Source organism: Ranitomeya variabilis, chromosome 1 (genome assembly GCF_051348905.1).
Source record: "Ranitomeya variabilis isolate aRanVar5 chromosome 1, aRanVar5.hap1, whole genome shotgun sequence".
In the NCBI taxonomy this organism is placed as follows: Eukaryota; Metazoa; Chordata; class Amphibia; order Anura; family Dendrobatidae; genus Ranitomeya; species Ranitomeya variabilis.
The window spans coordinates 704,678,133-704,704,584 of record NC_135232.1 but is presented as its reverse complement, the minus strand read 5'-3'; the positions used below and the strand labels follow the sequence as shown (position 1 = coordinate 704,704,584).

The 26,452-nt window shown below is 44.3% G+C and overlaps 1 protein-coding gene across 1 annotated transcript in view; it reads right to left on the bottom strand.

The window, feature by feature from the left end:
* The window catches only part of CDKL1 (cyclin dependent kinase like 1), a 92,613-nt gene that overhangs the window by 27,971 nt on the left and 38,190 nt on the right, over window positions 1-26,452 (bottom strand). Inside the window, exon 2 of the mRNA XM_077267335.1 lies at window positions 21,085-21,369. Coding sequence (XP_077123450.1) covers window positions 21,085-21,252 — 168 coding nt within the window. The 5' untranslated portion in view covers window positions 21,253-21,369. The remainder of the gene's footprint in view (window positions 1-21,084; window positions 21,370-26,452) is intronic.

The window sequence follows — 26,452 nt, the reverse complement described above, 5'->3', positions numbered from 1 at the left end:
GACGCGATGATGCCGGATGTGTTAACTGTACACATCCGGGATCATCGCACTCCTCGCATAGGGCCCTGTGATATTCCTTGCGGCGACGCTGCGGCGGAACACGGACATGCTGCGATCTGAAAAGACGCGCAGCATGTCCGGAGTCGCAGGGCCGCCGCGTGCGTGTTTCCACGCATAGTGGACACGGGATTTCAAAAAATCCCCTCCACTATGCTGGAACATCTGGACGCTGCGTGTTTGACGCTGCGGCCCCACGCAGCGTCAAACACGCAGCGTTAACTGACCGTGGACACATACCCTTACAGCGCTTGCTGTGGTCCTTCTTAATTCCCTGCTCATACCGAAAATACGTGTGGGATACTGCAAATTACTTGCACATTTTGTTTTTCAGGGAGACTCATCTGGTGGTAGCTTATCTGCCTCAATAACAAAAAAAAATTGCTGCAGTTTTTATCACCTGCATGTGGTGGACTTCTAAGCCGCCTCCAAATGTGGTGTTCTACAATCTGCAGACTATGAGCTATCAATTTAACTTTAAAAAAAAAAAAAAAAAAGGAAACCAGTCAATAGGTTTTCCTAATATATATGACTTGAATGATGTCTCCTCTGTCTCCAACACGGTCAGCACAATTTGCTCTACCCTGTCAATCACAGACAGAGGAGCAGGCGGGCATATCAGGGCTGTGTGAGGGCTTGTTTTTTTGCATGATGACCTGATGTTTTTATAGATACAATGCTTTGATCGCTTCTTACTGCAACCAATAACCCACAATTCTGGCTTTTTTTCTTCTCTTTATAGATCGGGATAATTAGTTTTATATTTAGGTAGATTGGACTTTCCTGAAGACGTTGCTACCAAATAAGAGTATTTTTTTATATTTCTTAATTGTTAATTGGGGAAAATTAGGCCAATTTGAATTTTCTATCTTTAAAAAAAAAACATTTTCTTTACTTTGTTAGTTTCCTCAGGGGAGTTGAACCTGAAATCGCCTGATTGCTTCTAGTACATACAGCAATTATATAGTAAAAATCACAGTCTTCTATGCTGCCCAACCAGAGGTTGGACATCACAGAGGAGATCAGACAGGTGACATTCAGCTTGCCCCCAGCTTTCATAGCAACAAATCGTCTCCCTGCGTTCGCGTTGCAGGGAAGTCGATGGCAGCCAGAATTAATATCTGGGTGGGATCTAGAAGCTTAACCCCTTCACCCCCAAGGGTGGTTTGCATGTTAATGACCGGGCCAATTTTTGTAATTCTGACTACTGTCTCTTTATGAGGTTATAACTCTGGAACGCTTCAACGGATCTTGGCGATTCTGACATTGTTTTCTCGAGACATATTGTACTTCATGATAGTGGTAAAATTTCTTCGATATAACTTGCGTTTATTTGTGAAAAAAACGAATATTTGGCGAAAATTTTGAAAATTTCGCAATTTTCCAACTTTGAATTTTTATGCCCTTAAATCACAGACATATGTCACGCAAAATACTTAATAAGTAACATTTCCCACATGTCTACTTTACATCAGCACAATTTTGGAACCAAAATTTTTTTTTTGTGACGGAGTTATAAGGGTTAAAAGTTGACCAGCAATTTCTCATTTTTACAACACCATTTTTTTTTAGGGACCAGATCTCATTTGAAGTCATTTTGAGGGGTCTATATGATAGAAAATACCCAAGTGTGACACCATTCTAAAAACTGCACCCCTCAAGGTACTCAAAACCACTTTCAAGAAGTTTATTAACCCTTCAGGTGTTTCACAGGAATTTTTGGAATGTTTAAATAAAAATGAACATTTAACTTTTTTTCACACAAAATTTATTTCAGCTCCAATTTGTTTTATTTTACCAAGGGTAACAGGAGAAAATAGACCCCAAAATTTGTTGTACAATTTGTCTTGAGTACGCTGATACCCCATATGTGGGTGTAAACCATTGTTTGGGCGCAGGGCAGAGCTCGGAAGGGAAGGAGCGCCATTTGACTTTTCAATGCAAAATTGACTGGAATTGAGATGGGACGCCATGTTGCATTTGGAGAGCCCCTGATGTGCCTAAACATTGAAACCCCCCACAAGTTACACCATTTTGGAAAGTAGACCCCTTAAGGAACTTATCTAGATGTGTTTTGAGAGCTTTGAACCCCCAAGTGTTTCACTACAGTTTATAACGCAGAGCCGTGAAAATAAAAATTCTTTTTTTTTTCACAAAAATGATTTTTTAGCCCCCAGTTTTGTATTTTCACAAGGGTATCAGGATAAATTGGACCCCAAAAGTTGTTGTCCAATTTGTCCTGAGTACGCTGATACCCCATATGTGGGGGGGGACCACTGTTTGGGCGCATGACAGAGCTCGGAAGGGAAGGAGCGCCATTTGGAATGCAGACTTAAATGGATTGGTCTGCAGGCGTCACGTTGCATTTGCAGAGCCCCTGACAGGGGCTGGCTGGCAATTTTCAGCCTGGGGGGCAAACACAAGGCAGTGGCCCTCGAGTTGTGGTGGCCCTCCTTTTCCCTGCTTATTTCTGGCCACTGCATTAAAGTAGCAGAGATAACAGGATTTAAAAACAGGCTGGTACACAGATATGGGAACTGAACGGAGCTTGCTGCATAGATATGGGAGCAGAATCGAGCTTACTGCAAGGATATGGGAGCAGAACCGAGCTTACTGCAGAGATATGGGAGCAGAACGGGGCTTACTACAGAGATATGGCAGCAGAAACTAGCTTACTACAGAGATAAGGGAGCAGAACCAAGCTTACTACAGAGATAGGGGAACAGAACCGAGCTTACTACAGAGATATGGGAGCAGAAGCGAGCTTACTACAGAGATATGGGAACAGAACCGAGCTTACTACAGAGATATGGGAGCAGAACCGAGCTTACTGCAAAGATATGGGAGCAGAACCAAGCTTACTACAGAGATATGGGAGCAGAACCGAGCTTAGTGCAGAGAAATGGGGGCAGAACCGAGCTTACTACAGAGATAAGGGAGCAGACCCGAGCTTAAAAAGTCTACTACATGGAACCAAGTCTGCTACATAGAAACTGGAGCAGAACTGAGATTACGACATACATACAGTACTATAATCTAGATTACTACATTGATAGAGTACCAGAACCAAGCTTATTGCTTAGATATGGCTTAGATATGGTGCCATAACGGAGCTTACTTACAAACATACACACAACAATACAGCTACACAGTGCCTAGTATTATCATCACTACACAGAGAATACATAATATTATAATATCACCATTACCTCTACATGAAACTACATTCTATACAAAGACCAATGATGCCACCATACACTCCCTGACAGAAGTTATGTCGCTTATCCATGTTATGTAAATAAAAGCTTATAACCTGACGTTAAATTCATCCATTGGTTGTATAAGTTATTCTTTTGAAAGCTGAAACCCTCCAAAATGTGGTTTAGGTTAAGAAAATAAATTGTTATCAAAGCAGAAATATTGATCAGTTAATGGACACAGAATGGTCAGATTTTGGCAAGACAAAATTTTTATTTTGTCCTTATCTTCCTATCTTTCTGAACGCTCCTTCAGTGTTCTGTTCTCCGGCTCCACTTCATCTCCTCTTCCTCTCACTGTCGGGGTACCTCAGGGCTCAGTCCTTGGCCCCCTTCTCTTCTCCCTCTACACGGCCCCAATTGGACAGACCATCAGCAGATTTGGCTTTCAGTACCACCTTTATGCTGATGACACACAACTATACACGTCAGCCCCTGACCTTACCCCCGCTGTACTACAGAACACCACTGACTGTCTGTCCGCAGTCTCTGACATAATGTCCGCTCTCTATCTGAAACTCAACCTCTCCAAAACTGAACTTCTTCTGCTCCCGCCTTCTACTAACCTCCCTAAATCTGACATTTCCCTCTCCGTGGGTGGCACCATAATAACTCCCCGGCAGCAGGCACGCTGTCTGGGTGTTATGTTTGACTCCGATCTCTCCTTCACCTCCCACATACAATCTCTTGCCCGCTCGTGCCGCTTACACCTAAAGAACATCTCTAGAATCCGCCCTTTTCTCACCATGGAAACAACAAAAACCCTCACTGTCGCCCTGATCCACTCCCGCCTGGACTACTGTAACGCTCTATTACTTGGCCTCCCGCTCACACGACTTTCCCCTCTCCAGTCCATCCTTAATGCGGCAGCCAGGGTCGTCCATCTGTCTAATCGTTACTCGGACGTGTCAGCTCTTCGCCAGTCGTTACACTGGCTGCCCATTCATTACAGGATACAATTCAAAGTACTTGTTCTCACCCACAAAGCTCTTCACAGTGCGGCACCCCCTTACATCTCCTCCCTCATTTCTGTCTATCGGCCTAGCCGACCACTGCGCTCTGCAAACGACTTTCAACTAACCTCTGCACTAATCCGTACCTCCCACTCCCGACTCCAAGACTTCTCCCGTGCTGCGCCAATCCTCTGGAATGCTCTACCCCAAGATATTAGGACCATCCACAATTTGCATAGTTTTAGGCGCTCGCTCAAAACACATTTGTTCAGAGCGGCCTATCACATTCCCTAATCAAACTCATTTTATGTTTGTGTGTGTAGCCCATTCACTATCTCCATCTACCCCCCACTCCCTGAAGATGGCTGGACTATCATTGTAAATACACACCTGTACTTTGTATCTCCCCACCTTATTGTAGATTGTAAGCTCTCACGAGCAGGGTCCTCGTATTTTATTTAATTCTGCTTTATTACTGTATTGTTAACATTGTTACCTATGACTGTTGTGTTTGAAACTGTTAAACTGTAAAGCGCTGCGGAATATGTTGGCGCTATATAAATAAAGATTATTATTATTATTATTGCCCACAGACAAATAATTAACTTAAAATACAAATATATGTTGCATAACTTTGGTGAATGAAGTTGTGGTGCTCTTCTAGATTCTTTGGTTTTGTCTTCCAAGCTTCCTCTTTCATCCTTCCCCAAACATGCTCAATGATGTTCATGTCTGGTGACCGGGCTGGCCAGTCCTTGAGCACCTTGTTCTTTTTTGCCTGGAGGAACTTTGTTGTAGAGATGGATGTATGAGATGGAGCACCATCCTGCTGCAGAATTTGACCTATTTTATGATTTGGAATATAAGAGGTAGCTAATAATTCTTGATATTTTAGGCTATTGATATTGTCTTCCACCTTGCAAATGTTTCGCACACCCCATACTGAATGTAACCCCAGACCATGATCTTTCCACCACCAAATTTAACTGTCTTCTGGGTGTATTTTGGATCCATACGGGCTCCAGTAAGTCTCCTGCAGTGTTTGTGGCAGGCAGCTGTGGTGTAATTTTACTGAAGAGAAATCCACCTTCTGCCACTTTTCCAGTGTCCATCTATTTAGCAGGCTGTGGGAGTTTGAAAATGCCACACGGTTTTTTATTTGCCTTTTGTTTAGTGCTGGCTTCTGGGCACTGATTCGACCATGGAGGCCATTTTGAGACAGAATCCTACAAACTGTTCTAGTTGACACAGGGACTTGAGGTGACCAGACCTGTTGTAGCTCTGCTGCTGTGGAAGAGGAGCTTGCTTTGGATTTTCTAACCAACAAACATTCCTCCTGAGCAGTTGTCTTGCGGGGTCTGCCGGACCTGGGCTAGTCAAACACATCTCCAGTCTCTTCAAATCTTTTTTTTAATTCTTTGTACTTGACACTGAGACACATTAAAGGTGCCCGCCACCTCTGCACTGGATCTGGTCTTCAGCCTCTTGATAATCCAGGCTTTGGTCGCAGGGTGGATTTTTGGCATGTTGTCAGAGCTTAAGTTGCAGTTCAAGTGAAGGTATGGGGTGCTGGGTTTCTTTTTATACACACACACACACACTAAATAACCGATCATTTACTGAGCACAGGTGAGGATGTAAACTAGGATTGGGTGCATTATACGACCAGGCGACAAAACTTTTGTCTTGCTAAAATCTGACCATTCTGTGTTCATTAAATGATCAATATTTCTGCATTGATGTCAATTTATTTTCTTAACCTAAATCACATTTTGGAAGGTTTCAGCTTTCAAAAGTATAATTTATACAACCAATGGATGAATTTAACATCAGGTTATAAGCTTTTCTTTACATAACATGGATAAGCGACATTACTTCTGTCAGGGAGTGTACACCTTTTACTACTTGTATACTACAATACTGATCATTTTAAAAAAGCACAATACCAAATGACATTGTATACAGGAACTCTGTATTTACGGTCAGTGTAAAGATACTACAGTGATCACTGGTGACATTATACACAAGAGATCTGTATAAGGTGTCAGTGTACAGGTAATACAGTGATCACCACTGCCAGTGACATTATACACAGGAGCTTTGTATAAAGTATACAGTGTATAGTGTCAGTGTACAGGCAATACACTGACTCACTAGTGATGTCTCTAGCTGAAGTCCTTCATCTTTGCTTTTCATTTTCATCCAGCACAGACTGCCATCATTTCTTCCAGCCAGGACTCATCTCTGCATAAAATAACACAGTTACCTAGAGCACGGCTTCCAGACCACATTCCCCACTTTTTCCCTTTCTTCTACACCATGTTCCAAATTATTATGCAAATTATATTTTTCTCGGATTTTCCTAATTGGTTGGTGCAAATGACAGTCAGTCTAATAAAAGTCATCACCCGTTAGAGTATACATCGAATTTTATTGAAGAAACCTCCCAATGATAACAGTATAATCTCCAAAATGAATAAAAACTCAAAATGCACTGTTCCAAATTATTAGGCACAGTAGAATTTATAAACATTTGATCTGTTTTAAAGAACTGAAAATGCTCATTTGTGGAATTTGCAGCATTAGGAGGTCACATTCACTGAACAAAAAAGCTAAGCTAAACATCCTAACAGGCCAAGTCACATGTTACCATAGGAACCCTTCTTTGTTATCACCTTCACAATTCTCGCCTCAATTGAACTTGTGAGTATTTGGAGAGTTTCTGCTTGTATTTCTTTGCATGAAGTAAGAATCGCCTCCCAGAGCTGCTGTTTTGATGTGAACTGCCTCCCACCCTCATAGATCTTTTGCTTGATGATACTCCAAAGGTTCTCTATAGGGTTGAGGTCAGGGGAAGATGGTGGCCACACCATGAGTTTATCTCCTTTTATGCCCATAGCAGCCAATGATTCAGAGGTATTCTTTGCAGCATGAGATGGTGCATTGACATGCATGAAGATGATTTTGCTCCTGGAAGGCACAATTCTGATTTTTATACCATGGAAGAAAGTTGTCAGTCAGAAACTCTATATACTTTGCCGAGGTCAATTTCACACATTCAGGAACCTTAAAGGGCCCAACAAGCTTTTTCCCCATGATTCCGGCCCAAAACATGACTCCTCCATCTCCTTGCTGACGTTGCAGCCTTGTTGGGACATGGTGGCCATCCACCAACCATCCACTACTCCATCCATCTGGACCACCCAGGGTTGCTCGACACTCATCAGTAAACAAGACTGTTTGGAAATCTGTCTTCATGTGTGTCTGGGCCCACTGCAACCATTTCTGCTTGTGAACACTGTTTAGGGGTGGCAGAATAGTAGGTTTATGCACCACAGCAAGCCTTTGAAGGATCCTACACCTTGAGGTTTGAGGGACTCCAGAGGCACCAGCAGCTTCAAATAACTGTTTGCTGCTTTGCAATGGTATTTTGGCAGCTGCTCTCTTTATCCAATGAATTTGTCTGGCAGAAACCTTCCTCATTATGCCTTTATCTGCATGAACTCTGTCTTTGCTCTGTTTCAGTCACAAATCTCTTCACAGTATGATGATCACTCTTAAGTTTTCGTGAAATATCTAATGTTTTCCTACCTTGACCAAGGCATTGCACTATTTAATGCTTTTCAACAGCAGAGAGATCCTTTTTATTTCCCATATTGCTTGAAACCTGTGGTCTGCTTAATAATGTGGAACATCATTTTTAAGTAGTTTTCCTTTAATTAGAATCACCTGGAAAACTAATGATCACATGTGTTTAAGATTGATTTTAGTGATCCATTGAGCCCTGAGACACATGTTGTGAAATTGGATTCTGGGCTCCCCCGGTGGCCACTTGTGGAATTGAACTTGTGTGCATCATCCCCTCTGTTCACCTGCTCCTATCAGGATGTGGGAGTCGCTATATAACCTTGCTCCTCTGTCAGTTTCTTGCCGGTCAACAATGTAATCAGAAGCCTTCTGTGCTTGTTCCTGCTACTAGACAACTCCCAGCTAAGTTGGACTTTTGTCCTTGTGTGTTTTTGCATTTTGTTCCTGTTCACAGCTGCTGTTTCGTTACTGTGTCTGGAAAGCTCTTGTGATCGGAAATTGCCACTCTGGTGTTATGAGTTAATGCTAGAGTCTTAAAGGAATTTCTGGATGGTGTTTTGATAGGGTTTTCTGCTGACCATGAAAGTGTCCTTTCTGTCTTCCTGCTATCTAGAAAGCGGACCTCGATTTTGCTAAACCTATTTTCATACTACGTTTGTCATTTCATCTAAAATCACCGCCAATATATGTGGGGGCCTCTGTCTGCCTTTTGGGAAAATTTCTCTAGAGGTGAGCCAGGACTGTCTTTTCCTCTGCTAGGATTAGGTAGTTCTCCGGCTGGCGCTGGGCATCTAGGGTTAAAAAACGTAGGCATGCTACCCGGCCACTTCTAGTTGTGCGGCAGGTTTAGTTCATGGTCAGTATAGTTTCCATCTTCCAAGAGCTAGTTCTCATATATGCTGGGCTATGTTCTCTCGCCATTGAGAATCATGACAGTTTGACCGGCCGCAAAAAAGGGTTAAATTACTGGCTGAGAAAGGAGAGAAAAAAGAAGTCTGCTACAGTTTTTTTTTTTTTTTTTTTTTCCCTCTAGTTCTGAGTGTGCTCTTGATTGGATCACTTGCTGGTCTGCCTGTACTGCAGCCTTCCTCTCTTTCTCTCCTTCTAATCCTTGAATGGCTCTGTGTTCACCTGTTTCAAATGGATCTTCAGAGTGTAGCTACAGGTTTGATTAATCTCGCCACAAAGGTACAAAATTTGCAAGATTTTGTTGTTCATGCACCTATGTCTGAGCCTAGAATTCCTTTGCCTGAATTCTTCTCGGGGAATAGATCTCACTTTCAAAATTTTAAAAATAATTGCAAATTGTTTTTGTCCCTGAAGTCTCGCTCTGCCGGAGACCCTGCACAGCAGGTCAGGATTGTAATTTCCTTGCTCCGGGGCGACCCTCAAGACTGGGCTTTTGCATTGGCACCAGGGGATCCTGCGTTGCTCAATGTGGATGCGTTTTTTCTGGCCTTGGGGTTGCTTTATGAGGAACCTCATTTAGAGCTTCAGGCGGAAAAGGCCTTGATGTCCTTGTCTCAGGGGCAAGATGAAGCTGAAATATACTGCCAAAAATTCCGCAAATGGTCTGTGCTTACTCAGTGGAATGAGTGCGCCCTGGCGGCGATTTTCAGAGAAGGTCTCTCTGATGCCATTAAGGATGTTATGGTGGGGTTCCCTGTGCCTGCGAGTCTGAATGAGTCCATGACGATGGCTATTCAGATCGATAGGCGTCTGCGGGAGCGCAAACCTGTGCACCATTTGGCGGTGTCTACTGAGAAAACGCCAGAAAATATGCAATGTGATAGAATTCTGTCCAGAAGCGAGCGGCAGAATTTTAGACGAAAAAATGGGTTGTGCTTCTATTGTGGTGATTCAACTCATGTTATATCAGCATGCTTTAAGCGTACTAAGAAGCCTGACAAGTCTGTTTCAATTAGCACTTTACAGTCTAAGTTTATTCTATCTGTGACCCTGATTTGTTCTTTGTCATCTATTACCGCGGACGCCTATGTCGACTCTGGCGCTGCTTTGAGTCTTATGGATTGGTCCTTTGCCAAACGCTGTGGGTATGATTTGGAGCCACTGGAGGCTCCGATACCTCTGAAAGGGATTGACTCCACCCCATTGGCTAGTAATAAACCACAATACTGGACACAAGTGCCTATGCGTGTTAATCCGGATCGCCAGGAGGTTATTCGCTTTCTGGTGCTGTATAATCTACATGATGTTTTGGTGCTGGGATTGCCATGGCTGCAATCTCATAACCCAGTCCTCGACTGGAGAGCTATGTCTGTGTTAAGCTGGGGATGTAAGGGGACTCATGGGGACGTACCTTTGGTTTCCATTTCATCATCTATTCCCTCTGAGATTCCTGAATTCTTGTCTGACTTTCGTGACGTTTTTGAAGAACCCAAGGTTGGTTCACTACCTCCGCACCGGGAGTGCGATTGTGCCATAGACTTGATTCCGGGTAGTAAATACCCTAAGGGTCGTTTATTTAATCTGTCTGTGCCTGAACACGCTGCTATGCGAGAATATATAAAGGAGTCCTTGGAAAAGGGACATATTCGTCCTTCGTCATCTCCCTTAGGAGCCGGTTTTTTCTTTGTGTCTAAGAAAGACGGCTCTTTGAGGCCGTGTATTGATTATCGACTTTTGAATAAAATCACGGTTAAATATCAATATCCGTTACCACTGCTTACTGATTTGTTTGCTCGTATAAAGGGGGCCAAGTGGTTCTCTAAGATTGATCTCCGTGGGGCGTATAATTTGGTGAGAATCAAGCAGGGGGATGAGTGGAAAACCGCATTTAATACGCCCGAGGGCCATTTTGAGTATTTGGTGATGCCTTTTGGTCTTTCAAATGCCCCTTCAGTCTTCCAGTCCTTTATGCATGACATTTTCCGCGATTATTTGGATAAATTTATGATTGTTTATCTGGATGATATTCTGATTTTTTCGGATGACTGGGACTCTCATGTCCAGCAGGTCAGGAGGGTTTTTCAGGTTTTGCGGTCTAATTCCTTGTGTGTGAAGGGTTCTAAGTGTGTTTTTGGGGTTCAAAAGATTTCTTTCTTGGGATACATTTTTTCCCCCTCTTCCATCGAGATGGATCCTGTCAAGGTTCAGGCTATTGGTGATTGGACGCAACCCTCTTCTCTTAAGAGTCTTCAGAAATTTTTGGGCTTTGCTAACTTTTATCGTCGATTTATTGCTGGTTTTTCTGATGTTGTAAAACCATTGACTGATTTGACTAAGAAGGGTGCTGATGTTGCTGATTGGTCCCCTGATGCTGTGGAGGCCTTTCGGGAGCTCAAGCGCCGCTTTTCTTCCGCCCCAGTGTTGCGTCAGCCTGATGTTGCTCTTCCTTTTCAGGTTGAGGTCGACGCTTCTGAAATCGGAGCTGGGGCGGTGTTGTCGCAGAGAAGTTCCGACTGCTCCGTGATGAGACCTTGTGCTTTTTTTTCCCGTAAATTTTCGCCCGCCGAGCGGAATTATGATATTGGGAATCGGGAGCTTTTGGCCATGAAGTGGGCTTTTGAGGAGTGGCGTCACTGGCTTGAGGGGGCCAGACATCAGGTGGTGGTATTGACTGACCACAAAAATTTAATTTACCTTGAGTCTGCCAGGCGCCTGAATCCTAGACAGGCGCGCTGGTCGTTGTTTTTCTCTCGGTTTAATTTTGTGGTGTCGTACCTACCGGGTTCTAAGAATGTTAAGGCGGATGCCCTTTCTAGGAGTTTTGAGCCTGACTCCCCTGGTAATTCTGAGCCCACAGGTATCCTTAAAGATGGAGTGATATTGTCTGCCGTTTCTCCAGACCTGCGGCGGGCCTTGCAGGAGTTTCAGGCGGATAGACCTGATCGTTGCCCACCTGGTAGACTGTTTGTTCCTGATGATTGGACCAGTAGAGTCATCTCTGAGGTTCATTCTTCTGCGTTGGCAGGTCATCCTGGAATCTTTGGTACCAGGGATTTGGTGGCAAGGTCCTTCTGGTGGCTTTCCCTGTCACGAGATGTGCGAGGCTTTGTGCAGTCTTGTGACGTTTGTGCTCGGGCCAAGCCTTGTTGTTCTCGGGCTAGTGGATTGTTGTTGCCCTTGCCTATCCCGAAGAGGCCTTGGACGCACATCTCGATGGATTTTATTTCGGATCTGCCTGTTTCTCAGAAGATGTCTGTCATCTGGGTGGTGTGTGACCGTTTCTCTAAGATGGTCCATCTGGTTCCCTTGCCTAAGTTGCCTTCTTCTTCCGAGTTGGTTCCTCTGTTTTTTCAAAATGTTGTCGTTTGCATGGTATTCCTGAGAATATCGTTTCTGACAGAGGGACCCAATTCGTGTCTAGATTTTGGCGGGCATTCTGTGCTAGGATGGGCATAGATTTGTCTTTTTCGTCTCCTTTCCATCCTCAGACTAATGGCCAGACCGAGCGGACTAATCAGACCTTGGAGACATATTTGAGGTGTTTTGTGTCTGCGGATCAGGATGATTGGGTTGCTTTTTTGCCTTTGGCGGAGTTCGCCCTCAATAATCGGGCCAGCTCTGCCACCTTGGTGTCCCCGTTTTTCTGTAATTTGGGGTTTCATCCTCGATTTTCCTCCGGTCAAGTGGAATCTTCGGATTGTCCTGGAGTGGATGCTGTGGTGGAGAGGTTGCATCAGATTTGGGGGCAGGTGGTGGACAATTTGAAGTTGTCCCAGGAGAAGACTCAGCTTTTTGCCAACCGCCGTCGTCGTGTTGGTCCTCGGCTTTGTGTTGGGGACTTGGTGTGGTTGTCTTCTCGTTTTGTCCCTATGAGGGTTTCTTCTCCTAAGTTTAAGCCTCGGTTCATCGGCCCGTACAAGATATTGGAGATTCTTAACCCTGTGTCCTTCCGTTTGGACCTCCCTGCATCCTTTTCGATTCATAATGTTTTTCATCGGTCATTGTTGCGCAGGTATGAGGTACCGGTTGTGCCTTCCGTTGAGCCTCCTGCTCCGGTGTTGGTTGAGGGTGAGTTGGAGTACGTTGTGGAAAAGATCTTAGACTCTCGTGTTTCCAGACGGAGACTCCAGTATCTGGTCAAATGGAAGGGATACGGTCAGGAGGATAATTCTTGGGTCACTGCCTCTGATGTTCATGCCTCCGATCTTGTCCGTGCCTTTCATAGGGCTCATCCTGATCGCCCTGGTGGTTCTGGTGAGGGTTCGGTGCCCCCTCCTTGAGGGGGGGGTACTGTTGTGAAATTGGATTCTGGGCTCCCCCGGTGGCCACTTGTGGAATTGAACTTGTGTGCATCATCCCCTCTGTTCACCTGCTCCTATCAGGATGTGGGAGTCGCTATATAACCTTGCTCCTCTGTCAGTTTCTTGCCGGTCAACAATGTAATCAGAAGCCTTCTGTGCTTGTTCCTGCTACTAGACAACTCCCAGCTAAGTTGGACTTTTGTCCTTGTGTGTTTTTGCATTTTGTTCCTGTTCACAGCTGCTGTTTCGTTACTGTGTCTGGAAAGCTCTTGTGATCGGAAATTGCCACTCTGGTGTTATGAGTTAATGCTAGAGTCTTAAAGGAATTTCTGGATGGTGTTTTGATAGGGTTTTCTGCTGACCATGAAAGTGTCCTTTCTGTCTTCCTGCTATCTAGAAAGCGGACCTCGATTTTGCTAAACCTATTTTCATACTACGTTTGTCATTTCATCTAAAATCACCGCCAATATATGTGGGGGCCTCTGTCTGCCTTTTGGGAAAATTTCTCTAGAGGTGAGCCAGGACTGTCTTTTCCTCTGCTAGGATTAGGTAGTTCTCCGGCTGGCGCTGGGCATCTAGGGTTAAAAAACGTAGGCATGCTACCCGGCCACTTCTAGTTGTGCGGCAGGTTTAGTTCATGGTCAGTATAGTTTCCATCTTCCAAGAGCTAGTTCTCATATATGCTGGGCTATGTTCTCTCGCCATTGAGAATCATGACAGACACAATACCATCCACGAGTTTATTTGAAAAACAAAACAATTAAATCTTTATGACACTTAAATCCAATTTGCATAATAATTTGGAACATGGTGTACACTAGACATCTGAATACAGAGGTGCACCCACAAACAATATATAATTGGTTATTATGCATCCTCATAGATTGTAAGCTTGCGAGCAGGGCCCTCATTCCTTTTGGTATCTGTTGATCTATGTGTTTATTATTATGCTTATTGTCCATTGTCTGTACAAGTCCCCTCTAAAATGTAAAGTGTTGGCACTATAGAAATAAAATTATTATAATTATTATTATTAACCGACCATTCCAAATATAAATTATAATCCACCACTGTGCACCCACTAACTATAAATAGCCACTTTCCCCATTTAATATATAAATTAATTAGCACCTGTACTCTTTCCCCCAATTCATTACCAGTCACTTCATCCTCAACGCCCCCCACTATGCACCTACCACTCTAACCCTAACCCCGATTCATTATAGTTACATGCCCCTCCCACCCCAATTCATTGTCATGTCTTTCTCTCTCACCCTCTATTCATTATCAACTGCTCTACCCCACATTCAATACATCATTTACTCCCCCACCCTTAAAATTCATTATTTGTTCTTCCCCTAGATCATCATTTGCTCTCCCCACCCCCTCTTCAATTGATCATTTGCTCTCCCCACCCCCACCTTCAATTAAATTGCTGTCCCTCACACTGAATGTATCATTTTGCAGTCCCCCACTTTAATTTGAAGTCCCCTTACTTCATTCATTGCAGTCCCCTATCACCCCCTCACTTCATCTGCAGTGCCCCTTCATCATTTGCAGCCCCCTATCCCCCTTCCATTTCATCATGAGCAGTCCCACATCAGACACACTTCATCACGTGCAGTCCTGCAGTTCCCTTCTCCCACTTCATCATGTGCAGTCCCCTTACCCCCCCACTTCATCATGTGCAGTCCCCTTACCCCCCCACTTCATCATGTGCAGTCCCCTTACCCCCCCACTTCATCATGTGCAGTCACCCTTACCCCCCACTTCATGTGCAGTCCATCTTACACTCCACTTTATCATGTGCAGTCCCCATTACCCCCCACTTCATGTGCAGATCACCTTACCCCCCACTTCATCATGTGCAGTCCCCTTTAACCCCCAATTCATCATGTGCTGTCCCCCTTACCCCCCACTTCATCATGTGCAGTCCCCTTACCCCCCACTTCATGTGCAGCTCCACTCCCCCTTCATCATGCGCAATCCCCCTTACCCCCACATCATGTGCAGCCCCATTCCATCATGTACAACCCCACTCTCCCCACTTCATCATGTGCAGTCTCCTTTATCCACTAAACTATCATGTGCAGCCCCACTCCCCCTTCAACATGTGCAGCCCCACTCCATCATGTACAGCCCCACTCAACCTTCATCATTTCAGCCCCACTTACCCCCTCAAATTCCATCATGTGCGGTCTCCTTTAACCCCCCACTTCATCACTTGCAGTTACCCACCATAAAATTTCTTGTATAAAGAAAACAAAAAAGTTCTTCATACTTACCTCACCAGTCGCTCCCCTGCAGTGCCTCTCTGCTTCTAGAATCTGGGTCATGTTGGCGTGTGCGTGAGGACGCCATCGCACATGCCCAACACCTAACCTGGAAGTATAGAGAACATGAAGGGAGCAGTAGCTGCGCAGCCGTCAAGGTGACAGCCAAGCATAGCTCCTGGCCCCAGCGCAGACGTGTGTGCTAACTGTGATGCGGCTGTGTCTGCTGCCGGCCACGTCACAGTACAGCAGACATGGCTGCGTACAATTTGCTGTGTGGCTGTAGCCACCACCAGGCAGCCGGCCCTGAACAGCTGCTGGGGGAGCGGCCCGGGGGGCATTTGCCTCTTTGCCACCTGGGCCAGTCAGCCCCTGGCCCCTGATGTACCCAAACAGTACAAACCCCCCACAAGTGACCCCATATCGGAAACTAGACCCCCCAAGGAACTTATCTAGATGTGTTGTGAGAACTTTGAACCCCCAAGTGTCTCACTACAGTTTACAACGCAGAGCCGTGAAAATAAAAAAATCCTTTTTTTCCCACAAAACTTATTTTTTGGCCCCCAGTTTTGTATTTTCCCAAGGGTAGCAGGAGAAATTGGACCCCAACAGATGATGTCCAATTTGTCCTGAGTACGCTGATACCCCATATGTTGGGGTAAACCCCTGTTTGGGCACACGGGAGAGCTCTGAAGGGAAGGAGCACTGTTTTCCTTTTTCAACACAGAATTGGCTGGAATTCAGATCGGATGCCATGTCCCGTTTGGAGAGCCCCTGATGTGCCTAAACAATGGAAACCCCCCAATTATAACTGAAACCCTAATCCAAACACACCCCTTACCCTAAACCCAACAGTAACCCTAACCACTCCTCTAACCCAGACACACCCAACCCTATTCCCAACCGTAAATGTAATCCAAACCCTAACCCTATCTTTAGCCCCAACCCTAACTGTAGCCCCAACCCTAGCCCTAACCCTAGCCCTAACCCTAGCAATAACCCTATCACTAGCCCTATTACTAGCCGTAACACTAGCCCTAACCCTAACCCTAGCCCTAACCCTAGCCCCAACCCTAGCCCTAACCCTAGCCCCAACCCTAGCCCCAACCCTAGCCCCAACCCTAGCCCCAACCCTAACCCTAGCCCTAGCCCTAACCCTAACCCTTGCCCTAACCCTAACCCTAGCCCTAACTCTAGTCCTAACTCTAGCCCTAACCCTAACCCTAATGGGAAAATGGAAATAAATACATTTTTTAATTTTTTTATTTTTCCCTAACTAAGGGGGTGATGAAGGGGGGTTTGATTTACTTTTATAGCGGGTTATTTAGCGGATTTTTATGATTGGCAGCCGTCACACACTGAAAGACGCTTTTCATTGCAAAAAATATTTTTTGCGTTACCACATTTTGAGAGCTGTAATTTTTCCATATTTGAGTCCACAGAGTCATGTGAGATCTTGTTTTTTGCGGGACGAGTTGACGTTTTTATTGGTAACATGTTCGGGCACGGGAGATTTTTTGATCGCTTTTTATTCCGATTTTTGTGAGGCAGAGTGATCAAAAACCAGCTATTCATTAATTTCTTTGGCGTTTATACCGTTCCGCGTTTGGTAAAATTGATAAAGCAGTTTTATTCGTCGGGTCAGTACGATTACAGCGATATCTCATTTATATCATTTTTTTATGTTTTGGCGCTTTTATACGATAAAAACTATTTTATAGAAAAAATAATTATTTTGGTATCGCTTCATTCTCAGGACTATAACTTTTTAATTTTTTTGCTGATGATGCTGTATGGCGGCTCGTTTTTTGCGGGACAAGATGACGTTTTCAGCGGTACCATGTTTATTTATATCAGTCTTTTTTATCGCGTGTTATTCCACTTTTTGTTCGGCGGTATGATAATAAAGCGTTGTTTTTTGACTCGTTTTTTTTTTTTTTCTTACGTGTTTACTGAAGGGGTTAACTAGTGGGGCAGTTTTATAGGTTGGGTCGTTACGGACGCGGCGATACTAAATCTGTGTACTTTTATTGTTTTTTTTATTTTATTTAGCTAAAGAAATGTATTTATGGGAATAATATATATTTTTTTTTCTTTATTTAGGATTTTTTTTTTTTTTTTTTTTTTTTTTTACACACACATGTGGGGAATTTTTTTTTTACTTTTTTACTTTGTCCCAGGGGGGACATTACAGATCATTGATCTGACAGTGTGCACAGCACTCTGTCAGATCTGCGATCTGCTGTGCAGGGCTGCAGGCTTACCAGCGTCTGCACTGAGCAGGCACTCGGTAAGCCACCTCCCTCCCTGCAGGACCCGGATGCCGCGGCCATCTTGGATCCGGGACCTGCGGCGAGGAGGGAGGTAGGAGACCCTCGGAGCAACGCGATCACATCGCGTTGCTCCGGGGGTCTCAGGGAAGCCCGCAGGGAGCCCCCTCCCTGCGCGATGCTTCCCTATACCGCCGGTACACCGCGATCATGTTTGATCGCGGGTGTGCCGGGGGTTAATGTGCCGGGGGCGGTCTGTGACCGCTCCTGGCACATAGTGCCGGATGTGAGCTGCGATATGCAGCTGACACCCGGCCGCGATCGGCCGCGGTCCCCCCGTGAGCGCCGCTGATCGGTGATGACGTACTATCCCGTCGGTGGTCATACGGGCCCACCTCAACGGGATAGTACGTCAGATGTCAGAAAGGGGTTAAACACTGCTTTCAGCTAGTGACAGTGGCATTTAAGGCTATGTCCACACGTTGCGGATTTTCTGTGGATCCGCGGCGTTTTTTACCATGCAGAAACGCTGCAGATCCACAAGTAATTTACAGTACAATGTAAATCAATGAAAAAAAAAAATGCTGTGCTAATGGTGCGGAAAATTCCGCGCGGAAACCCTGTGGATTAAAAGTAGCATGTCACTTCTTTTGTGCGGATCTACAGCGTTTTTGTACCCATTCCATTATAGAAATCCGCAGGGGTAAAAAAAGCAAGAAATCCGCAGCAAATCCACACAAAATCTGCATAAAAAACGCATCAAATCCGCATCTGGGTTTTCTGACAAGAGATGCAGAATCTGCACAAAAAATTCCAGAGGCTAATCGGCAACGTGTGCACATAGCCTAAGAGGTTGACAACAGCAATCAGCGGGCATGCCAATCTCTGCTGTTTGAGACAGATGACAGCATTATAAGGGTACGTGTCCACCTTCAGGATGGCCGGCGGTTTGGACGGAGCAGCAAACCCACTCCGCCCTAAGCTCCGCCCCCTTCTGTGACGCGATGATGCCGGATGTGTTCATTGCACATATCCGGAATCATCGCACCCCACACATAGGGCCCTGTGTTTTACCTAGCGGCGGCGCAGCGTCACCGCAAGGTAAACGGACATGCTGCGATCTTTAAAGACGCGCCGCATGTCCGGAATCGCAGGGCCGCCGGGTACGTGTTACCACGCATAGTGGAGACGGGATTTGATAAAATCCCCTCCACTATGCTGTAACATCTGGACCCTGGGTGTTTGACGCTGCGGCTCTGCGCAGCGTCAAACACACAGCGTTTCCTGAACGTGGAAACATACCTTAATAGAGGCAGAATCTGCTGTGTGTGGAGCACACTCTGCTTCCAATTCCGCTACAAAGTCCCTGACCCTTTCCATGATTGTCTTTTTTTTAACTGACTGGGGCTTGCAAAAATTCATGCACCCCATAGTTGCACAATATTCCACATTCTGACTGCTCTTACTGTAAAGAACCCTTTCCTATTTAGCTGCTGGAATCGCCTTTCCTCGATTCATTCCACACGTCTGATATTCACGGTCTGAGTTTGTGACTGTGATACCTACAGGTCTATGAGGCTGTTCAGTTTGGGTAGGGATCCACTGTCAGTCAGAATATTGCAGCCAGTCCTTGGACTTTGAATTTCGGACGAGTGAAATTGGTTTCAAATGTACTTTCTCATGGGGAAAAAAAATATGCAGAGGATTTTCCGCTGCAAAATTACATACAAGAATGACCACTGTATATTGCAGGTGGAATAGATTTAAAAAAAATTCCCATTTATATACAGTGTATCATTATTATTATACATTTTTAAAGTCAAAGAAAAAATGATGTGCACTCACCGGTCCTATAAAGTGATTTCCTTTATTTGGACATAAAAACGGTTACAAACGGGGAGAAAACGTGCAGGAAAAAAGGACGACAGCTGTTTCGCGCGAATGCGCTTCTGTCCTGTAGAAGCGCATTCGCGCGAAACAGCTGTCGTCCTTTTTTCCTGCACGTTTTCTCCCCGTTTGTAACCGCTTTTATGTCCAAATAAAGGAAATCACTTTATAGGACCGGTGAGTGCACATCATTTTTTCTTTGACTATGGATTTCACACTATATTCATGGATGTAGCACCCGAGGTGGTCCGATTACCGAGGCATTGGAGTGACAGCACTATGGACAGTATGAATATATGAGGAGTAAGTGTGCAGCAGCAGTGCGGATTTTTTCTTTCTTGGTTGTTGGATTATACATTTTTAAAGCACCATTTATTCCATGACGCTTTACATGTGAAAAGGGGCAAATATAGACAAGTACAATAAACATGAGCAAAAACAAGGTACTAACAGGTACAGAAGGAGGGAGGACCCTGCCCGCAAGGGCTCAAAGTCTACAGGGGATGGGTGAAGATACACTAGGAGAGGGTAGAGCTGGTTGTGCTGCGGTTCAGTGGATTGAGGATCGCTGCAGGCTTGTCGGAAGAGGTGGGTCTTCAGGTTCCTTTTGAAGGTTTCCGTGGTAGGGGAGAGTCTGATGTGTTGGGGTAGAGAGTTCCACAGTATGGGGAAAGCACAGGAGAAGTCTTGTATACGGTTGTGGGTAGAAGAGATAAGAGGGGAGTAGAGAAGGAAATCTTGAGAGGATCAAAGGTTGCGTGTAGGTAAGTACCAGGAGACCATGTCACAGATGTATGGAGGAGACAGGTTGTGGATGGCTTTGTATGTCATAGCAAGGGTTTGGAACTGGAGTCTCTGGACGATAGGAAGACAGTGAAGAGCTTGGCATAGGGGAGAGGCTGGGGAATAGCGGGGAGACAGTTAGATTAGTCAGGCAGCAGAGTGTAGGATGGATTGGAGTGGTGCCAGAGTGCTAGAGCAGAGGCCAGAGAGTAGGAGGTTGCAGTAGTCGAGGATGGAGATGATAAGGACGTGCACTAGTGTTTTTGTGGTGTCTTGGTCAAGGAATGCGCGGATCCGGGAAATATTTTAGAGTTTGAGGAGGCAAGAGGAGGCAAGGGCTTGGATATGTGGCTTGAAAGAGAGAGCATAGTCAATGATCACCCTGAGGCACCGAGCGTGTGGAACTGGGGAAAGAGAGCAGCCATTGACATTGATGGATAGGACTGGTGGAGGGGTAGAGTGTGTTTTCAAATCTGCGTAGACTAAAAATACACTTAGTATGTGAGGAAACTGAGCGTTTTTCTTTATAGTTATCAGCCCTGCTCTACATTACGTATCCCGTTCTGAAAGGCAATGTAAATATACATCATTCACCTTTGATGGCTCAGTGTAAAACTCATATCATCATATCTCATATCATAATTTCAGCAAAATCGATACAAGAGTTTCAAGGAAAATACAGAAGGACTCATTTTCCTGGTGTAACACATGCACTAAACAATAATCAATAAAATGTGATTATCTATATACGGCAATGCCTCATAAAAAAAACATTATGTGACTATATCTGGGTAATTGATTGCTACCTTAAGCATGCGGATTTCCCGTAAGGCAATTTTCTTAATCACTGGATCATCTTCCGACTCTAAGAACTTCTTTATTGCCACAATTTGTCCCGTGTCTCTATTCCGGCATTTAAAGACAACTCCATAAGAACCTTCTCCTATTTTACCGATCTTCTCGTACTTCTCCATGAGTCGAGGCGAGCTCGGTCTCAAAATGCAATCCTGTGGGGCTCAGTCGTGGGCATAAAGGGCAGAATCTTTATTTATTTTTTTTTTAAAGTGGCTGTGTCTTCCCTTGGGCAGTACCTGGAAACAGAACAAAGGAGCTAGTAAGAGCATAATTTATTCTGAATGGTCGATACAGAAGTAGATAGAGCATGACATAAGAGGATAATTTATGTCTCTAGCTCTATATTCACTGCAGCTATTGTTGAGCTGAATAGCCAAAATCGTGGAGAAAATGACCCATATTAGTGCAGAAATATACAAGAGAAGCAAGGCACAAACTTGAATTTGATGTTTAATTTGTGATTAATGTCATTTCAATCCTAAGGGTATGTACCATATGAGAGAAAAAAAGTTCTGATATCTGGATCGAAAAAACAGACGAGTGCCATGCAAGTATCATGTGATTTTCACACCTAGCATCCGATTTACATCCGAGTGCATTGCGATTTTAACATGAGCTTTTACATACAGCTGTTCTCCATGTTATTTGCACATCGTTTTCAAAGGAAATATTTGTCAAAACACACACACACACACACACACACATGAACACTGCTCAAAAAAATAAAGGGAAAACTAAAATCCCACATCCTAGATATCACTGAATAAAATATTCCAGTTGTAAATCTTTATTCATTACATAGTGGAATGTGTTGAGAACAATAAAACCTAAAAATGATCAACGTAAATCACAACTAATAACCCACAGAGATCTGGAGTTGGAATGATGCTCAAAATCAAAGTGGAAAATGAAGTTACAGGCTGATCCAACTTCAGTGGAAATGCCTCAAGACAAGGAAATGATGCTCAGTAGTGTGTGTGGCCTCCATGTGCCTGTATGACCTCCCTACAACGCTTGGGCATGCTCCTGATGAGGCGGCAGATGGGACTCCTGAGGGATCTCCTCCCAGACCTGGACTAAAACATCCGCCAACTCCTGGACAGTCTGTGGTACAACGTGACGTTGGTGGATGGTGCGAGACATGATGCCCCAAATGTGTTCAATCTGATTCAGGTCTGGGGAACGAGCGGGCCAGTCCATAGCTTCAATGCCTTCATCTTGCAGGAACTGCTGACACACTCCAACCACATGAGGTCTGGAATTGTACTGCATTAAGAGGAAGCTAGGGCCAATCGCACCAGCATATAGTCTCACAAGGGGTCTGAGGATCTCATCTCGCTATCTAATGGCAATCAGGCTACCTCTGGCGAGCACATGGAGGGCTGTGCGGCCCTCCAAAGAAATGCCACCCCACACCATTACTGACCCAGATCGCTCTCCACGGTGTCTCCAGACTCTGTCACATGTGCTCAGTGTGAACCTGCTTTCATCTGTGAAGAGAACAGGGCGCCAGTGGTGAATTTGGAAATCCTGGTGTTCTGTGGCAAATGCCAAGCGTCCTACACGGTGTTGGGCTGTGAGCACAACCCCATCTGTGGACATCAAGCACTCAGACCATCGTCATGGAGTCAGTTTCTAACCGTTTGTGCAGACACATGCACATTTATGGCCTGCTGAAGGTCATTTGGCAGGGCTCTGGCAGTGCTCCTCCTGTTCCTCCTTGCACAAAGGCTGAGGTAGCGGCCCTGCTGCTGGGTTGTTGCCCTCCTACGGCCCCCTCCACGGCTCCTGGTGTACTGGCCTGTCTCCTAGTGCCTCCAGCCTCTGGACACTACGCTGACAGACACAGGAAACCTTCTTGCCACAGCTTGCATTGATGTGGGGCATCTTCACAGGCTCCCACACTCTATGGCCACATCATTAGTGTTTTGCCGGGTCTGCATCTAATATATAGTACTAGTAACACCAGGGTATTTTACCTGCTTACCTCTTTTGGGTCATGGATCTATTTGCTTACCTATGTTCTATTCTGAGTATGGGTTCCCTTATATGGTGAGTTCTCACTGTCAATAGGTCTACGGCAGAACAGGATTTTTTGGTTCAGTAGCATTATACTTCTCTTTATATGTATGTTAATTATCTATCGTTTGTCTCAGTTATTGTTACATTCGTGCTCTTCATCCATACATGCATACTCTCCGTAGTTGGTATTCAGTGGGGCAAAATAATCTATCCATTAGACAGTATAATATGCATGATATGGATGGAGATATGGTTTAATACATTTGTATTTAATCTTTAGCCACCTGTACTTGTGTATTTTGGCTTTTTGAGGGGGAGCTTGTGGCTTCATTATGAGCCACTAGGGTTTTCTATATGTCATGTTTATGACTTTTTAAATGTTTTGTACTCAATAAAAATTATTTGTATTTTGCGGTGATCCCGGTTATGGTCTGTAGCTTTTTGTTTGTGGTATATAAGATGCTTTTGTACTGACTACAGGTGTATCCCCATATGTATTGTGTGGTGCCCTCCAAAAATATATTAGCTTTACAGCTTCTGGACACTACGCTGACAGACACAGCAAACCTTCTTGCTACAGCTCGCAATACACTATGTTCCAAATTATTATGCAAATGACGTTTTTCTCAGATTTTCCTAAATGGTCGGTGCAAATGACAGTCAGTCTAATAAAAGTCATCACCTGTTAGAGTATACATCGAATTTTATTGAAGAAATCTCCCAAAGATAACAGTATAATCTCCAAAACGAATAAAAACTCAGAATGCACTGTTCCAAATTATTAGGCACAGTAGAATTTCTAAACATTTGATATGTTTTAAAGAAATTTAAATGCTCATTTGTGGAATTTGCAGCATTAGGAGGTCACATTCACTGAACAAAAAAGCTATTTAACTCCAAAACATCCTAACAGGCCAAGTTACATGTTAATATAGGACCCCTTCTTTGATATCACCTTCACAATTCTTGCATCCATTGAACTTGTGAGTTTTTGGAGAGCTTCTGCTTGTATTTCTTTGCATGAAGTCAGAATAGCCTCCCAGAGCTGCTGTTTTGATGTGAACTGCCTCCCACCCTCATAGATCTTTTGCTTGATGATACTCCAAAGGTTCTCTATAGGGTTGAGGTCAGGGGAAGACGGTGGCCACACCATAAGTTTCTCCTTTTATGCCCATAGCAGTCAATGACTCAGAGGTATTCTTCGCCGCATAAGATGGTGCATTGTCATGCATGAAGATGATTTAGCTCCTGAAGGCACATTTCTGCTTTTTATACCATGGAAGAAAGTTGTCAGTCAGAAACTATATACTTTGCAGAGGTCATTTTCACATTTTCAGGAACCTTAAAGGGCCCTACCAGCTGTTTCCCCATGATTCTGGACCAAAACATGACTCCTCCACCTCCTTGCTGATGTTGCAGCCTTGTTAGGACATGGTGGCCATCCACCAACCATCCATTACTCCATCCATCTGGACCCATCCAGGGTTGCTCGACACTCATCAGTAAACAAGACTGTTTGAAAATTAGTCTTCACGTATGTCTGGGCCCACTGCAACCGTTTCTGCTTGTGAACACTGTTTAGGGGTGGCCGAATAGTAGGTTTATGCACCACAGCAAGCCTTTGAAGGATCCTACACCTTGAGATTTGAGGGACTCCAGAGGCACCAGCAGCTTCAAATAATTGTTTGCTGCTTTGTAATGGTATTTTGGCAGCTGCTCTCTTAATCCAATGAATTTGTCTGGCAGAAACCTTCCTCATTATGCTGTTATCTGCATGAACTCTATCTGCGCTCTGTTTCAGTCACAAATCTCTTCACAGTATGATTATCACGCTTAAGTTTTCGTGAAATATCTAAAGTTTTCATGCCTTGTCCAAGGCCTTGCACTATTTAACACTTTTCAGCAGCAGAAAGATCCTCTTTATTTTCCATATTGTTTGAAACCTGTGGCCTGCTTAATAATGTGGAACATCATTTTTAAGTAGTTTTCCTTTAATTTGACTCACCTGAAAAAATAATTATCACATGTGTTTAAGATTGATTTCAGTGATCCATTGAGCCCTGAGACACAATACCATCCACAAGTTTATTTGAAAAGCAAAAGAATTAAATCTTTATGACACTTAAATCCAATTTGCATAATAATTTGGAACACAGTGTAATGTGCCATCCTGGATAAGCTGCACTTCCTGAGCCACTTGTTTGGGTTGTAGAGTCCGTCTCATGCTATCATGAGTGTGAAAGCAAAACCAACATTCAAAAGTGACCAAAACATCAGCCAGAAAGCATTGGTACTGAGATGGGGTCTGTGGTCCCCACCTGCAGAACCACTCCTTTATTGAGTGTGTCTTGATAATTGCCAATAATTTCCATCTGTTGTCTATTCCATTTGTACAACAGCATGTGAAATTGATTGTCAAACAGTGTTGCTTCCTAAGTGGACAGTTTCACAGAAGTTTGATTTACTTAGAGTTATATTCTGTTGTTTAAGTGTTCCCTTTATTTTTTGGAGCAGTGTATATTAGATAGAAGAAAAGCCAGCAATTCCTTTGCGCATACAGTAAAATCACACTGACAGGTTGGAATAGAATAGGTATATACAGTATATGTGTGTATTCTATCTGTGTCGGGTTCTGTAAAATCACTGCAGGAGCCGACAGGATGGAAAAGATGGATTACATACAGTAAATACATATAGAATAGGTAGATATATAGATGGCTGTGACAAATACAAGTAGTACAGTGTGTGTGCAAATTACTGGACATATATTTAAAGGTTTTTTTTTCAGGAAAAAATGGCTTGGGCTCACGCACAATTTTCAAAACCAGCAGAGGGAAAGTCAGCGACTGGGGGCAGATGTTTATAGCCTTGGAAGGGGGTAATACCCATGGAGCTTCCCAGGCTATTAATATCAGCTCACAACTGTAAACTTAGCCTTTACTGGCTATTAAAATGGGGGACCCCAAAAAAAAAATGATGTGAGGTCCCCCCATAATTAATAACCAGCAAAGGCTATGGAGACAGCTGCGGGCTGATATTAATAGCCTAGGAAGGAGCCATGGATATTGGGAACCCCTGGCTAAAAACATCAGCACTCAGCCGCCCCAGAAGAGGTGCATCTCTAAGATGCACAAATTCTGGCACTTAGCCTCGCTCTTCCCACTTGTCCTATAGTGGTGGCAAGTGGGGTAATAGTTGTGGGGGTTGATGTCACCGTCAGGTGACATCAAGCCCCGAGGTTAGTAATGGAGAGGCGTCAATAAGATGCCCCTATTACTAACACCATAGTCAAATTGT